The sequence below is a fragment of the Desmodus rotundus genome, chromosome 8, assembly GCF_022682495.2.
Source record: "Desmodus rotundus isolate HL8 chromosome 8, HLdesRot8A.1, whole genome shotgun sequence".
NCBI lineage: Eukaryota > Metazoa > Chordata > Mammalia > Chiroptera > Phyllostomidae > Desmodus > Desmodus rotundus.
In genome coordinates, this window is record NC_071394.1 from 79,926,694 (window position 1) to 79,944,527 (window position 17,834).

Below are 17,834 nucleotides of genomic sequence, written 5' to 3' on the forward strand. Positions count from 1 at the left end.
TGTTCTACAAAAAAAAAAAGCAGAAATCAATTTCATCTTATTTATTAAAAGCAGAAATGGATGGTATGAATTTAAATTAATCAGGACATCATGATTCATCACAAAATCGATAAATTAAAAGGTCATTAATTTTTCCAAACAATTTTTAGGTTGCCTTGCAAACCTTCTGGGTTTAATCTTCTCTATTAAATTATCTTTGTGTCTATACAATTATTTATTCAGTAGCACTCGGTATATTAACTCCTGATATTAATCCTCGAATGGACTTTTGCCCCGGGCTTCTTCTAATCATTTGACTCTCACCTCACCTGGAAATGACCTCACTTTTCCTCTTTGGCAAAAGTTCCTCTTAGGGATGAGATGTGGTGAGCCAAGACGCATTATGTAAAATGACTAAAAGCTCAGTTCTTACACTGGAGGCAAACCACTTGATTTTTTTAAGCCTCAGTGCTATCTGTGAAATAGGGATAACATGAGTACCTATCACAGAGTTGTGACAATTAACAGACAGCATGTATTCGAAGCATTAACAAACTAACTGGAAGATAGTATGAATGAAAGTCAATGGGACACTAAGAAAAAACAACTTGATAAAGCATTGCCAGTACCTATTTATCCCACAGAAAATTAGATGAACAGATGTTCCAGGATTTTACTTTTTCCCTCTACATCCCCCTGTCTCTTAACATTACCCCCTCCCCCCAAAAAACATATCTTCAGAACCACAAAACAAACAAAGTAACTTCTGGGTTCTCATTGTACAGTCAGCTTACTTCTGTAAATGTAGCTCCTTTTAATTTTAGCTTTGAGTGAAGTCTTATAAGTGAGAAATGTTCAGGTACCATATTTAATGTAAGAAGTTAGGAAAATTAATTTGTAATATTTAAGGGTAGGTTGTCTGGTCTGGAGTCAGTTGAATGGAGTATAATTTCATCATCATTGCTATTGGCAAATGTTGAACAAGCACCTGTTGTACACAGGGCGGGCAGGAGGGCCCAGAGCACAAAGAGATTTCAGGCCAGGTTCTTGGTGTACACCATCTGCCTAGGGAACTTGTTGGTGTCTCTGTAATATTTTGCCTTCTTTTTACTCTCCAATAAACAGTATTCCCTTTCCCCGGAGGGCTCTGGCTTCACAATTGACAGCACTGGAACCATTTCCACAGCAGCAGCTTTTGATTTTGAGAGGGGAGCTAGAAGGTAAATACAGCTGCTGGCTTTTCATTAACCAAAATGTCTGCCCTCTGTTTCATATTTCCTTCTGCCAGAATGGTTTCCCCCGATGGCCTTTATGGACTCCTAAGTGAAGGTGCTGTTGTCATTGCCTTAAATATGAAATCATCACCCAAACTATATTTGCACAATTTTTACTTTAGGTACTAGATATAACTGTTTTGTTATCTGTTGTCCCCAGAGCCAAACATTGATGTGATGTCAGTGGTCGTGTTTCTGACCTGAGGTAGAAGTTGGTAGGGACTTCTCTCTGGCCACCTGGGACACAAAATTCATTCACAATGTAATCCAGCAACTTTGAAAAGTTAATTGTCTGACATTTCCTCCTATTTCCTCTACATGTGCCAAGTGGGGAGCCATTGGTTTATAGTTATTATTTCTATTTTTTAATGGTTTCTATTACCAGCTTTTCCAGTCATATGTTCTGCATCAAAGTACTTTACAGGAAAAGCAAATGGACCATTAAGCCCTCCCAATAAGCTCCTGATTCTCATGAGGAGTTTTTTGCTAATCATAAAAGTTGAAGGATGGTACATATCCTAAGAGTTCAAAAGCAGAATGTACTTTCTCCTGCTGACTTCATATAGTCTGCTGAAGAAGAGTTCTCCTAAATTTGTATTATCTTTATATACTTTGGAGGTAGAAAAACTGTTAAAATTTTTATCCATTTTCCTTTACTCCCAAATTCCTGTGTCCTATATTTATTCAGCCTCAATAGTTCTGGGAAAAATGGATAATGTTCATCACAGTTTCCTTTAATTTTGACCTGGTTCCTCATGGAAAATGATTATGTACATTTCAAGTTATTTATAAATCTTAAGATTCATTAACAAATGAGAATGAAGTCATTAATGAGAGTTTTAAAAATTAATTTTTTTCTTGATAAGTAAAAACTAAACTTTTCCTTTATTCAGTGTCTCTGAAATCAGAGGTGCTGACACAGAAATGGAAGTTCTGCCTGTAGAATTTGAATAAATAATTATTTGGCTAAAGTTATATAATGGATACTTACTATAGTCCTCCAAAGAGAACATCATATCTTAATTTTCTCTGCAACTCCAGAGTTCTTAGGGTCCCCGAGTCGACCTATGAATGTGAATGAAAGACATTTCAGAATGCTTCATTGATTTTTATCAATTTCTTCCCTTCAAAGGAGATATAGGGGCCCCAAAATATCTTGTTCAAATGCTGATGCAAGAGTTAGAAGAACTCATTGCTTACTTGCCCTCTTGCAGCCCACTTTCAAGCATCCAGTCAGACCAAATGTAATTTGATGTCTTTGGGGCCGTGAAATACTGTCCACACCTCATTCCTTACATTCTTGTTGGTTGTCCCAGAATTATTTTCAATATGTCTTTATTCTTAAAAGTAAATTGGCCTTATGAAACTATCTAAAAAATAGTCACCTTCTGGTAGAAAAAGTTATAAAATAGGAGGAAAATTGAGAACTGGTTCAATTTTTAGGATAGATAAAAGGAAAGAGTAGTTTTGGCCTCAATTATCAGTATATTTCAAGGTAGAATAGATTTTTTTTTTTTTTCCTGAGAGGGTCACCAACTCTCCTGGTTTGCCTGGCACTGAGAAGTTTCCTGGGATTTGCCTGGGACTGTCAGAGCTAAAACAAGGCAATCCTGGCAAATCAGGATCGTTGTCCAGATCATAGTTTATGGACACAAACAACCATCTTCCCATTAGGATACATTTTTCCTCCATTCCAAGTACTCTCATCCTTCAAACCCATACACATCTCTGCTTAAATAACACCCCTTTGTTATCTAATGCTCCTAATATGTCCCCATAGCCATTATGTTGTTTTGAAGTATTCTTACCACCTACTCCTTTGCATTTGTTATCAGTTTGCAGTATTGAAAGGTCAGTGTTTAAAGGTAAGAGCCCATAGCCATATCCTTGCTCTACCAGGCTAGGGAGTCCACTTTGCTTTTTTTTTTTTAATTGGGGAGAATTAACAGACTTTTCCAAGTTCCTGCTTGTCTTTTCAACAGATTTATCTAATTTGGTTCATAATTAAGTGTCAGCCATTTCCAGCTGTTAAAATAACTGGTATGAGTGACAATTTAACTAAATGAAATTGTTTTAACTGGTTAGTTAAGCCCCAGAGTTTCTGTTTCTGTGAAAGCCTGTTAGTTACTGTAAAATCTTAACTGTCTTTCGTGTGGTTGCATCATCAGTTTCTCACTAGCTATTAAAGTGGTTGATCCTGGAGGACTGTTCACTGCTGGGAATCTAAAGATTTTCCTCATCAATGTCAACAATAAAGACCCAGTTCTTACCTGCAGGTGAGAAAATAAAACATATTCTTTTAATTGATCTGGAAAATTGGATATGAAGATGTAGTCTCTGAAATTCATAAACTTCCATTAGAATGCAATGGGTTTCTTTTCTGAGAGGGAAAATAAACAGTAAAATATGAACAATCACTTAAGATATGAGTCTAAAGAAATGGCATTCTTAAAAACAGCAAAGAAAATAGTTTTAAAGTATAAAACATGTTGAAATTGCAACAGAATAAAATGTTATTAGTGTAATATATATTTTTTGGCATTTTTTAAAGTAACAGCTTTATTGAGATACAATTCACACACCTTAGAGTTTACTCTTTGAAAGTTTACAATTCAATGGCATTTAGTACAATTGTACGGTTCTGCCACAATCACCTTTATTTACAATAATTCCAGAACATTTCATCACCCCAGAAAGAAGCCCCTTCCCCATTAGCAGTAGCTCTACAAACCCCCATCTCCCCCTGCCCCTGGCAACCACTAACCCACTTCCCATTTCTGTGGATTTGTTTGTTCTGGACTTTTCACATAAATGGAATCATACACCATGTGGACTTTTGTGTCTGGCTATATACACATGTGCAGTGTAAGCACAGGTATTAAAAATGAAATTAGGAAATAATAAAGAAATTATTGGCCAGTGCTAGCTTGGAGGAAGTTACAATGAAGCAGATATACAAAAAGGCATTTGAAAATTATCTTGCATATGGTTTAACTGAAAGAAAAGCTTTCATATAGCAACTGTTAAAGTGCTAATTTCTTGAGCTAGGGGACAGAGGTAGATGACTTGCTCCCTGAATTTAAAGATCTAATTCATGGCCCTAAATGGTGTGGCTCAGTTAGTTGAATGTCATCCCACAGAATGAAAGGTCACTGGTTCTTTTTAATTAATTAATTAATTAATTATTTTTTTGGTTTTTCTTTTACAGTTGTCCCAATTTATCCTCCTTTGCCCACCTCCACCCAGCACTCCCCACTCCCTCTGGCAATCCTTCCTCTGTTGTTCATGTCCATGGATCACATAATTCTTTGGCAACTCCATTTCCTATACTTGCTCTTAACATTCCCCTGACTATTCTGTTACTACCAATTTGTACTTCTTAACCCCTCTCCTTTTCCCCCCACTCTCCCTGACACCCCTCCCCACTGACCACCATCCCAGTGTTCTCCACATCTATAATTTGTTTCTGTTCTGCTTGTTTGCTTAGTTTGTTTTTTAGATTCAATTGTTGATAGTTATGTTTTATTGCCATTTTAATATTCATAGTTTTGATCTTCTTTTTCTTAAATAAGTCTCTTTAACATTTCATATAATAATGGTTTGGTGATGATCAACTCCTTTAGCTTTACCTTGTCTGGGAAGCACTTTATCTGCCTTTCCATTCTAAATGATAGCTTTGCTGAATAGAATAATGTAGGTTGTAGGTCCTTGCTTTTCATCACTTTGAATATTCTTGCCAATCCCTTCTAGCCTGCAGTTTCTATTGAGAAATCAGCTGACAGTCTTATGCAAACTCCCCTGCAAGTAACTAACTGCTTTTTTATTGCTGCTTTTTAGACTCTTTAACTTTTGGCATTCTAATTACGATGTGTCTTAGGGTGGGCCTCTTTGTGTCCATCTTGCTTGCTGCACTTGCATGTCTATTTCCTTCAACAAATTAGGGAAGTTTCCTTTTATTATTTTTTCAAATAGATTTTCAATTTCTTGTTCTTTCTCTTCTTCCAGCACCCCTATGATGTGAATGTTGGAACATTTGAAGTTGTCCCAGAAGCTCCTTACACTATACTTGATTTTTCAGATTCTTTTTTTTTTTCTTGCTGTACACATTGAATGTGTTTTTCTTTCTTATGTTCCAATCATTGATTTGATTCTTGGCTTCATCCACTGCACTGTTGATTCCCTATAAATTATTCTTTATTTCAGTTATTATATTCTTCATTTCTGCTTGTTTTTTTATGCTGTTGAAGTACCAACTGAGTTCCTTGAATATCTTTATAAACAGTTTGTTTAGTTCATTTTCTGGAGTTTTGTTCTGTTCTTTCATTTGGGCCATATTTCTTTGTCTCCTCATTTTGGCAGCCTCCCTGTGTTTGTTTCTGTGTATTAGATAGAGCTGCCTTGACTCTGTGTCTTGGTAGCATGGCCTAATGTAGTAGGGGTCCTGTAGCATCCAGTGGCATAGCCTCCCCTATCTTCCCAGTTGTGTACTCAAGGTGGGCCAAGTACTCCCTCCTCATGTAAATGAGTCTTGATTGCCATCAGCAAGTCAATGGGAGGGATTTACTCAGTCCAGATAGCTGGTAAGACTGGCTGTGACCCCTGGCCTGAAACTACCTTCCTCTTTGGCTTGTGGAGGTGATTGGAGGTTGCTCCAATGTGGTTTGTAACTGTCCTCTGGGTGCACAGACTCTGGGGTTTCCCGGGTGATGCAGGCCAAGGTCCGCTTCCACTTGTGTTCTGTCTGGGGCCCCTTGGTGTAAACTATAAAGCAATGTGTAGATGGCGGCTGCTAGTGCCAGGCCTGGGGCTACTCAGCGAAAGGTGTGGGGATCTGGGCTCAGCTGCTGCTTGTTTGAGCATATTTAGGAAAGTCTAGAGTCAGCGCCTATCCCAGCCCTTAATATGGAAAAGCCGCTGTTACCAAGGAGGAGAGTTTCCTGGGTGTGCTCTTAAATTGGATGGGGCAGAACCTGAGGTAATTGTCAGGGCAGGGCTTACCATGTGAGCCAGGTTGATGGAGATTCAAATATGGTGCCACCACACTGCATCTGTGTGAGGGAGGGCTTGGAAAAGGTACAATGTCACTATCTGCAGTTCTCTCTGAGAGGAAGCTGTCTCTCTGTTCGTGCCCTGATGTCAGACACTTCAGTTCCTCCCCATATGCCACTGGTGCCCTTCAAGCTGCTGCTCCAGTGCTAGAGCCCAGAAGGGGTGTGTCTGAATAAGTTCGTGTGTAGTGTGAGGCCTTTGAAGAGGAGAGGCCTGAGAATTCTGCAGTTTCTTCCATTGACCCAGCCCCCACTTGTTTTTACAGCCAGAAGTTATGGGGACTTACCTTCCTGGCACTGGAACCCTGGGCTGGTTGGTCTGATGTGGTGGTAGGATTCCTCTCTCCTGAGACATCCCTCCATTTTATATCTACCACACCTGGGTTTGAGACCAGCCCATTCCATGTCTCTGCATCTCTGCCCCTCTGTCCTTCCTACCTGTCTGGATGAATGTGGTTCCTTTAATTCTTTAGTTGTCAGAGTTCCACATGGCTTGAATTTCTGATGGCTCTGAATGATGGTTGTTCTATATTTTAGTTGTGATTTTGCCGTGGTTGTGTGAGGAGGCAAGCAGCAATTACCTACACCTCCATCTTGACTGGAAGTCAGTGTAATATATTTTTAATGTCTAATGGGCTAGATCAGGGGTGTCAAACTCATTTTCACTGGGCGCCACATCGAGGTTGCCTTCAAAGAGCCGAATGTAATTTTAGGACTGTATATATGCAACTACTCCTTAACTAGGGGCAAGGAGCTTGGCGCTGCCACTGGGTAGAAACAAGGTGCCTGGCTGGATAAAACAAGGTGGAGGGCCGGATTTGGCCCATGGGCCTTGTGTTTGCCACCTGTGGGCTAGATTATATCTTACTACCTTCAAGAAAAATTGTGACAAAAATGATCACACAGGTAGTTTATAAAAACACATTGGGGTCAGCAATTTTAAGACACTGGTTCTTACTGTCAGGGGATAAGACACTATGGTTAAGCATACAGTCTCTACAGTCAGAGAGGCTTGGGGTCAAATCCTATCTCAGCCACTTTGATATTTACTTATGAGAGTTAAGTAACTCTCATAAGCTTTCTTAAAAGGTCAATTTCCACATCTGTAAAGTGGGGGGAAAATAGTATCTACTTCTTGGGATTATGAGAAATAAGTAGGAAGTATGAAAAAAATGCTTAGCACTGTGTCTAAACAATAGGCAAGTGCTGAACAACTGGGTTAGCTATTAACATCATTGTCAGTTTCCGTTGTCATCATTACTACCTCTAGCCCCTTACCTCTCCACCACCTTAAGGGGTAGAAAAGAATACACATCCAACAAGCACCACTCTAATAGTCTTTTCTTTTAAAACAAGTTTATCCAATATTGAAAATGGTGTCTTGAGTGTTACTTCTATAAAGTCAACTCTGCATAATAAAGTCAACATCACCCTGGATGAAGAAATTCCAATTGGGACAATGATTGGAGTATGCCAGGCAACTGATGAAGATAATTTGGGAGATTTAACTTTTGAGCTAAATCCATGGAATGTTTACTTTGCAGTTGACAAAGGTAGGTTGAGATTTGTTTTTGGCAAATTATATTTTTTATATGCTATTTTTATCATTTGCTTATATTATGTCTCCTCTGTAAGACTGAGTTTCTTGAAGGTAGGTTATCAGATTATCTTCATTTGCAGAACCCCCCAAAGAAGCACATAGTACTGTAGATATTGAATAACTCTGCAAGACCAGTTCTTTGTCCACAGATGAACTAACACATGGCTCTTCATGGCTGTTACAGAATGAATGTCTTGGCTCTGTACCCTACATGATATTCCTGCTCATGTTCTTATATGCAAATCATTCTGTTCCACTTTAGGTCCAAATTTTTGTGAGAGAGAATCTGATTGGACTCTTTAGAGTCAGTGATTCACTTCGCAGTGAATAAGCTGTGGTTGAGGCTGGGCATCAATCAGATTATGTGGTATATAAGACTTCTGGAGCTGAGAGGAGAGGAGATGGTCATTTTTAGCACATGTACGGGTTTGAGCCATTGTAGTAGGTGCTGTCAGTGTCCTATCCATATCTCCTTGACATTAACATTTCAGTTTCCTGACTTCCAACTGCTAATATCTGCATTTCTTTGCTTGAGGTATTATTTGAGTTCTGACATCTTCCCCCTTCCTGCCCCACAAATAGCAGGTTCAAAATGTTGGGAATAATACTACCTACCCCATAAGCTCTCAACCAAATGTTGAAGATAATTGGTATAAAAGTGGTCCAGCTCCTTGTGTCCCTGGAATAGAACAACTGTCAGTGTGTGTTTTATACTGGCTTACAGAGTTCCCCAGTGGTATTAAGCTCTAGTTGTCCACGGTAGTAAGTTGCTTGATAATATATTTTTATTGGCAGCCTTCCCATCTCTGTCTCACTATACCCATGTTATGTTGCCCTGGATCATCTCCCAAATAAACTACTGTACTCAAATCTTCATCTCTTCTCCTGCTTTTGAAGAAACCCCACTCGAGACAGTCACCATCCCTTCTTATTTGAATTACTGCAGAGATCTCTTAACTGGGCTTCTGCTTTCACAGTTACTCCCTCCATTAGTGTCAGCAGAACAACTAGGATGAATGGAAAAAAAAAAAAAAAAGGCAAGTTGGGTCATACTTCTCCTCCAAGTAAAACCCTCCTGAGATATTCCTTTGCATTTGGAATGGAATCCAGACTTCTCATCTCATCCTCAAGAACCTGTCTTCTCTGGCCCTTATCTCTCACTCTCTAACATCTTCCTATTTCTTGTCTTCTCTTGTCCATTACACTACAGCCAAAACACTAGGCTGCCTGCTTCTGGACCTTAGTCCTTGCATCTTTCAGAATCTGACCATTAGACATTAAATTTATCACATTATAGTTTTTATTCCCTTAATAATATGCCTATTGATTTTTTTTACACTTGTTTAGTGATTCATTTCTCAGCCCAGATTGTAAATTCCATAAGGTCAGGGAGGGACTTCATTGTCGTATATACAGTATCAGCACAGTATCTGGCACATAGCTATCATTCCATAAATATTTGTTGAATGAATGAGTGGATGGATCAGGTGGAAGGGAGTACAGTGAGTCATTATTTTGTTAATGTGTTTTCAGTTATGATGTTCTCTCTGCTGGGAATGATCTCCTTCTATTCACCACCATTTCCTATCCTGTATGTTCTTCAAGTCCTAAATTAGGGGCTCCTCTCCTCTAGAAAGTCTTCCCTGGTCTCCTAATTAAAAAAATAATAATTTTGTTTTTCACTATCAGTTAACATAATTTATGATTAATGAAGGTATTTTGGTGATAAATGATTGCACATTGTGCCTATGTTTTAAATCAGTTTTTAATTCTACTGAGGAAGGCACAAATCATACTTTATCTCTTTCATTGTTGTGTAATAAAGTAATTTTTAAAATGACAGCATGGGCTGGTTTGGCGCAAGATGCATTGTTTTGTTATAGATCATGGGACCATAGTCACTGCCGCTCGCCTTGACATAGAGAGAGCTGGGTTTGCACGTATTCAGTCCTTCTCCATTAAGGCTTGTGACCAAGACCAGCGGTGTTCGGCAATTCCAGTGACGATCTATATCCATGGCATTAATGACAACTCTCCTTTCTGTGATCAATATCTGATTAGGTAAGCTGAGATGAGTGTGCTGGATTCAGAATTCAGAGTAGAGAACAGAGGTATTGCTATATTTATTTGCTCAACTAAACGTGGGTTAATCATCACGTGGACTCTTGCTCAGTCTCATATTCTGGTTCTCAGAAACGACTTGTGCTTCCTGCTTCTGAGTTAGTAAGTTGTTAAAAGCCTATGTTTTGGAGTCACAGACCTGGCTTGGAATCCTGGTTCTATCACTTATTAGTAGTGTGATCTTGGGTAATTTACTTAAGCCCTTCAATTGCCAGTTTCTTTTGTTATTAAATGGGGTAACAATAGTGCTTACTCTATAGGGGGTTTTGAAGAATAAATGGGATAATTAATGTAACATTCTGAGCACAGTGCTGAGCATGTGGTGTCAATTTCACAATTGGTATTTATCACAGTTCCATAATCCCTTTTCTGAAACCCTTGGCACTGGATGTGTTTCAGGATAAAGCTTTTTTTTTCAAATTTTAGAACGGTAATATGGTGTATGTACCATGTATTATGCAAATGCCCTAAATTCAAATCCATGAATGTCTTTTCAGTAAATATACGAATACTCACAGTAAGTGGGAAAAAGAAAGGTCTGACAGTTCAGGTAATGTATGGACATCAACATTTTAAGGTCAGGTCACATTTTGATGACAAATAAAGTACAAGAAAATTCTGAGTTTCAGAGCTTTTGGATTTTGGAATTTGGATAGGAGCTGTGTTCTTGTCAGCATGGCTACTTTTATTACTTGAAGCTCAGTCTCCAACATCCATGTCTGTCACTCTTCTATGTCCTCTGACCCTGAGCTCTCAGCTACACATAGGAGAGCAGCTTCTGTGTTTCCCAGGCTATGTTCCTAATTTTTGGCTTCTGAAAATTACTACCCATGTGGTCTTATTTGGACTCCCATTACTCTACTATTTATTTATTTATTTATTTATTTATTTATTTATAATTTTTATTGTTATTCAATTACAGTTGTCTGCATTTTCTCCTCATCCCTTCACCCCACCCCAGCCAAACACACCTCCCTCCCCCAGCTTCACCCTCCCCCTTGATTTTGTCCATGTGTCCTTTATAGTAGCTCCTGTAAACCCCTCTCCCCACTATCCCCTCCCCACTCCCCTCTGGCTATTGTTACATTGTTCTTAATTTCAATGTCTCTAGTTATCTTTTGTTTGCTTTTTTCTTCTGTTGGTTATGTCCCAGTTAAAGGTGAGATCATATGGTATTTGTCCCTCACCACCTGGCTTATTTCACTTAGCATAATACTCTCCAGTTCCATCCATGCTGAAGCAAAGGGTATAAGCTCCTTCTTTCTCTCTGCTGTGTAGAATTCTATTGTGTAAATGTACCATAGTCTTTTGATCCACTTATTTGCTGATGGGCACTTCAGTTGCTTCCAGTACTTGGCTATTGTAAATTGTGCTGTTATGAACATTGGGGTGTATAGGTTCTTTTGGATTGGTGTTTCAGGGTTCTTAGGGTATAATCCCACTTGAACAGACACTTCCCCAAGGAAGACATACAGAGGGTCCAGAGACATATGAAAAGATACCCAGTATCACTAGCCATCTGAGAGATGCAAATGAAAACCACAATGAGGTACCATCTCACACTGGTCAGAGTGGCCAACATAAACAAATCAACAAACAAATGTTGGAGAGGATGCGGAGAAAAGGGAACCCTGGTACTTTATTGGTGGGAATGCAGACTGGTGCAGCCACTGTGGAAAACAGTATGGAATTTCCTCAGAAAACTAAAAGTGGAACTGCCCTTTGACCCAGTAATTCCAATGCTGGGATTATACCCTAAGAACCCTGAAACACTAATCCAAAAGAACCCATTACGCTACCTTTTAAATGGAGTTTATAATCTCACTTGCTTCATAGAATGGTGGTAAGGATCAAGTACAGCAAGGCTTGGAATTTGTTCAGTATGGGGTTTGGCATATACTCAACAAATGTTATCCTTTTTTCTTTCTTCTCTTTCCTTTTTCTTTCCCCAGGAAAATTATAGTTAATTAACCAAACACTCACCACTTGCTGTACCCAGTGCTATAGTCCCTGGAGGTGACAAAGTATTTGCTATGCTTATTTGCTATTAGGAGGTTGTAGCCTGTCAAGATGATAAGACGAATATACATGAAAGAACCAATAGTAAAAAGTACAAGATGGTTTTAAATTTTGTGTGTTGTACACAAAATTTACTTGTTGAGAGGAAGGACATGTGGGATTGCAGTATTCAGGGGAGCTTCCTGAAGGAGCAAGATCTATACTAGTCTTTGAAGAATGAGTAGAATTTAGACTCTGAAGGCTTACAAGTGAGCACTGGGGCAGAGAGATCCCAGGGAAGAAATGGGTGAACACATAGAGATGGAGGTAAGTCTACTGTAACTATAATATAGTAAGGTTTGTCCCTCTTGACTATACCATACAGATGTTCTAAATTGGAACATTCTCACTTATGTGATTCACACTCGACCATCTCCACTGAAGTGTCCGTGATAGACTTCTAAACAAGTACCTAGTTGGGTGCAGAAAAGAAATATTCCCTGAAATTGAGGAAAGTTCTACCAAATTCATAGCACTTTTTTTGGAAATGGTTTCCCAGATGATGCTCCAAACCTGGACTCTTTTCCCATGATAAACAGAGCAGTCACACATGTGCATTATCCAAACTACTGGATGTTTATGCAAAAAATATTATGTTTTAAAAGACTATACATCTAAACCAATTTTTTCTTCTTAAAAAACAGGTACATAGGCAAAGAGGTGATTGCAAATAATACTGTAGTTGCAAAACTCTTGTGTCATGACCTTGATGAGCCTCCTGATGTGATATATTATGCTCCAAGCTTGGGGCCAATTGGTTCTGGACAACTCTTTGAGCAAGTGCCAAATGCTGAAAATTTCATCCAGGTGAGCACCAGCTGCTGTATCTCCCAGGAGTTTTCCTAAGGAGGCAGAGTCATTTCATAGTCATAGTTGGGTGCTGGTAGATTCAGCAAGAGGAACTCTGACACAACAGGTAGGATCTGTCCTCTGCTGTCTTGCTGGAAGGTGTGTGGTCAAGTGCTTTATTATCTCACTGCTGGCTGTTTTCTTTTAAAAAAATATTTTATTGTTTATGCTATTATAGTTGTCCCACATTTTCCCCCTTTTCCTCCTGTCACCCAGCCCACCACACGCTTCCATAATCAGTCCATTCATCATTGTCCATGTCCATGGTTCCTTCATATATGTTCTTTGACTAATCCCTTTACCTTCTTTCAATCAGTCCCTACCTCTTCACTTCCCCTCTTACAGCTGTTCCATGTTTCCATGCCTCTTGTTCTATTTTGCTCATTATTTTATTTTATTTGTTAGATTCTTCTTATAAGTGAGATCATATGGTATTTGTTATTCACCAAATGGCTTATTTCACTTAGTATAATAGTCTCTAGTTCCATCCATGCTGTTGCAAAAGTAGGAATTTCTTCTTTCTGCTCTGTATTATTCCACTGTATAGATTGTAGATGTACCACATTTAATCCACTCATCTACTGATGGCTACTTAGGCTGTTTCTAAATCTTGGCTATTGTAAATAGTGCTGCTATGAGCATGGAGGTGCATATATTCTTTTGAATTGGTGTTTTGGGATTCTTAGGGTATATTCCCAGCAGTGCAATTGCTAGGTCAAAAGGCAGATTTTTTGAGGAAATCCCATACTATTTTCCACAGTGACTACACCAGCCTGCATTTCCACCAACAATGCACAAGGGTTCCCTTTTCTACATACCATCACCAGCACTTGTTGTTTGTTGATTTATTCATGATAGTCATTCTGACTGGTATGAGGTGATATCTCATTGTGGTTTTAATTTGCATCTCTCTGATGGCTAGTAATGTTGATCATTTTTTCATATGTCTATGGGCTATCTGTATGTCCTCCTTGGAGAAGTGTCTATTCAGATCCTTTGCCCATTTTTAATTTGATTTTTTGTCTTCCTGGTGTTGAGTTGTATAAGTTGTTTATATATTTTGCATATTAAACCTTGTCCAATGCATTTTTGGTATATATGTTCTACCATACAGTCAGTTCCCTTTACATTTTGATGATGGTTTCTTTAGGTACAGAAGATTTTTAATTTGATGTAGTCCCATTGGTTTATTTTTCCTTTATTTCTCATGCCCTAGGAGATATATCAGCAAAAATATTGCTACATGAGATATCTGAAATTTTACTGCCTGTGTTTTCCTCTAGGATTTTTATGGTATCACAAATTATATTTAAGTATTTTATCCATTTTGAATTTATTCTGCTGTATGGTGTAAGATGGTGGTATAGTTTCATTTTGTTGCATGTTCAGTCCAGATCTCCCAACAGCATTTATTGAAGAGACTGTCTTTACTCCATTGTATACTCATGCCTCCTATGTCAAACATTAATTGACTATAAAGACATGGGTTTATTTCTGGGCTCTCTATTCTGCTCCAATGACTACGTGTTTGTTGTTATTCCAGTACCAGACTGTATCTTTTTGGTCTTTTTTTTTAAATTTTTATTGTTATTCAATTACAGTTGTATCCCTTTTCTCCCCATCCCTCCACCCCACCCCAGGTGAACCCAGCTCCCTCCCCCACCTCCACCCTCCCCCTTGATTTTGTCCATGTGTCCTTTATAGTAGTTCCTGTAATCCCCTCTTCCCACTGTCCCCGTCCCGCCCCTGCCCCGCCCCCCCCCTGGCTATTGTTAGATTGTTCTTAACTTCAATGTCTCCGGTTATATTTTGTTTGCTTTTTTCTTCTGTTGATTATGTCCCAGTTAAAGGTGAGATCATATGGTATTTGTCCCTCACCATCTGGCTTATTTCGCTTAGCATAATGCTCTCCAGTTCCATCCATGATGTACCAAAGGGTATGAGCTCCTTTTTTCTCTCTGCTGCATAGAATTCCATTCTCTAAATGTACCACAGGTTTTCGATCCACTCATCTGCTGATGGGCACTTAGGTTGCTTCCAGCACTTGGCTATTGTAAATTGTGCTGTTATGAACATTGGGGTGCATAGGTTCTTTTGGACTGGTGTTTCAGGGCTCTTAAGGTATAATCCCAGAAGTAGAATTGCTGGGTCAAAAGGCAGTTCCATTTTTAATTTTCTGAGGAAATTCTATACTGTTTTCCACAGTGGCCTCACCAGTCTGCATTCCCACCAACAATGTACTAGGATTCCCTTTTCTCCACATCCTCTCCAATATTTGTTTGTTGATTTGTTTATGTTGGTCATTCTGACCAGTGTGAGGTGATATCTCATTGTGGTTTTAATTTGCATCTCTCTGATGGCTAGTGATGCTGAGCATCTTTTCATATGTCTCTGGGTCCTTTGTATGTCCTCCTTGGAGAAGTGTCTGTTCAAGTCCTTTGCCTATTTTTAATTGGGTTGTTTGTCTTCCTGGAGTGGAGTTCTGTGAGTTCTTTATATATTTTGGAGATCAGACCCTTGTCTGAGATATCACTGGCAAATGTGTTTTCCCATACATTTGGTTCTCTTTTCATTTTAATGCTGTTTTCTTTAGTCATGCAGAAGCTTTTTAATTTGATGAGGTCCCATTTGTTTATTCTTTCCTCTATGTACCTTGCTTTAGGGGACATGTTTGTGAAGATGTTGCTGCGTGGAATATCTGAGATTTTCCTGCCAATGTTTTCCTTTAGGACTTTTATGGTGTCATGACATATATTTAAGTCTTTTATCCACCTTGAATTCATATTTGTGTATGGTGTAAGTTGGTGATCGAGTTTCATTTTTTTTTCATGTTGCTGTTCAGATCTCCCAACACCAATTGTTGAAGAGTCTGTTTTTACTCCATTTCATGCTGCTGTCCCCTTTGTCAAATATTAAAGGACTGTAGAGACTTGGGTTTATTTCTGGGCTCTCTATTCTGTTCCATTGGTCTATGTGCCCATTTTTATGCCACTACCAGGCTGTTTTGATTACAGTAGCCTTGTAATACAGTTTGATACCAGGTATTGTGATCACTCCTGCTTTGTTCTTCTTTCTCAACATTGCTGCAGCTATTCGGGATTGTTTGTGGTTCCATATAAATTTCTGAAATGTTTGTTCTATGTCTGTGAATTTGTCATGAGTACTTTAATAGGGATTGCATTGAATGTATAAATCACTTTGGGTAGTATGGCCATTTTGATGATGTTAATTCTTCCAATCCATGAGCATGGTACATGCTTCCATTTGTTTGTGTCTTCCTTAATTTCTTTATTCAGTGTTGTGTAGTTTTCTGAGTACAGGTCTTTGACCTCCTTGGTTAGGTTTATTCCTAGGTACTTTATTTTTCTTGTTGCTATATCAAATGGGATTTTTTTCCTGATTTCTGTTTCTGTTGTTTCATTGTTGGTGTATAATGAAACATCATGGATTTCTGAGTATTGACTTTGTATCCAGCTGTTTGGCCAAGTTCATTTATTAGGTTGAGTAGTGTTTTGGTGGCGTCTATAGGATTTTCTTTGGACACTATCATTTCCTCTGCAAACTATGACAGTTTAACTTCCTCCTTTCCAATTTGGATGCTTTTTATTTCTTTTTCTTGTCTGATTGCTGTGGCTAGGACTTCCAATACTATGTTGAACAGGAGTGGTGAGAGCAGGCATCCTTGTCTTGTTCCTATTTTTAGTGGGAAAGCTCTAAGTTTTGTCCATTGAGTGTGATGTTGGCTGTAGGTCTCTCATATAGGGCCTTTATTATGTTGAGGAATGCTCCCTCTATTCCCACTTTGCTGAGTGTTTTTTTCATAAGTGGGTGCTGTACCTTATCAAGTGCTTTTTCCACATCTGTTGATATGATCATGTGGTTTTTGTCTTTACTTTTGTTTATGTGATGTATTATGTTTATTGATTTGCAAATATTGTACCATCCTTGCATCCCTGGGGTGAATCCCACTTGATCATGGTGTATGGTCTTTTTAATGTATTGCTGGATGCGGTTTGCTAATACTTTGTTGAGGATTTTATCATGTATGTTCATCAGTGATATTGGCCTGAAGTTCTCTTTCTTTGTTGTGTCTTTATCTGGTTTTGGGATTAGGATGATGTTGGCTTCATAAAAAGAGTTTGGGAATCTTCCAACTTGAATTTTTTGAAATAATCTGTGGAGGATGGGGGTTAGCTCTCCCTTCAATGCTGTGTAGAATTCTCCTGTGAAAGCATCTGGTTCAGGGCTTTTGTGTATTGGAAGCTTTTTGATTACTGTTTCAATTTCATCAGGTGTTATTGGTCTGTTCAGGCTTTCTGCTCCTTGTTCATTGAGTTTTTGGAAGGTTATATTTTTCTAGAAATTTGTACATTTCATTCAGGTTTTCACATTTTTTGACATATAGGTCTTCATAGTAATTTCTTACAATCCTTTGTATTTCTGTGGTATCTGTTGTAGTTTTTCCTCTTTTATTTCTGAATGTGTTTATTTGGGTCGTCTTTCTTTTTCTCTTGATGAGCCTGCTTAAGGGCTTGTCGATTTTGTTTATCTTTTCAAAGAACCAGCTCCTGGATTCATTGATCCTTAGAATTGTGATTTTAGTATCTATGTCATTTAATTCTGCTCTGATCTTGGTTATTTCCTTCCTTCTACTCGCTCTGGGCTGTCTTTGTTGTTGTTCCTCTAATTCTCATAGGGGTAGTATTAGGTTGTTTATTTGAAATGTTTCTATTCTTTTTAGGTAGGTCTGTATTGCTATGAACTTCCCTTTCAGGACTACCTTTGCTTTGTCCCATAAGTTTTGGATTGTTGTGAGTTCAATTTCATATGTTTCCAGAAACTTTTTGATTTCTTCCCTAATCTCATTCTTCACCCATTCATTGTTTAATAGCATACTATTCAATC

General features: G+C 38.5%; 1 protein-coding gene across 6 annotated transcripts in view; it reads left to right on the forward strand.

Moving 5' to 3' along the window:
• LOC123479381 (cadherin-related family member 3) overlaps nucleotides 1-17,834 on the forward strand; it is a 110,316-nt gene that overhangs the window by 39,326 nt on the left and 53,156 nt on the right. For 5 of the 6 annotated variants that reach the window (XM_045192297.2, XM_045192295.2, XM_045192298.3 and 2 more), the window contains 5 exons: nucleotides 1,105-1,199; nucleotides 3,422-3,529; nucleotides 7,658-7,854; nucleotides 9,785-9,962; nucleotides 12,725-12,887. In XM_045192297.2, the coding sequence (XP_045048232.2) occupies nucleotides 1,105-1,199; nucleotides 3,422-3,529; nucleotides 7,658-7,854; nucleotides 9,785-9,962; nucleotides 12,725-12,887 (741 nt within the window). The remainder of the gene's footprint in view (nucleotides 1-1,104; nucleotides 1,200-3,421; nucleotides 3,530-7,657; nucleotides 7,855-9,784; nucleotides 9,963-12,724; nucleotides 12,888-17,834) is intronic. The other variant, XM_045192296.2, reaches the window with a different exon arrangement.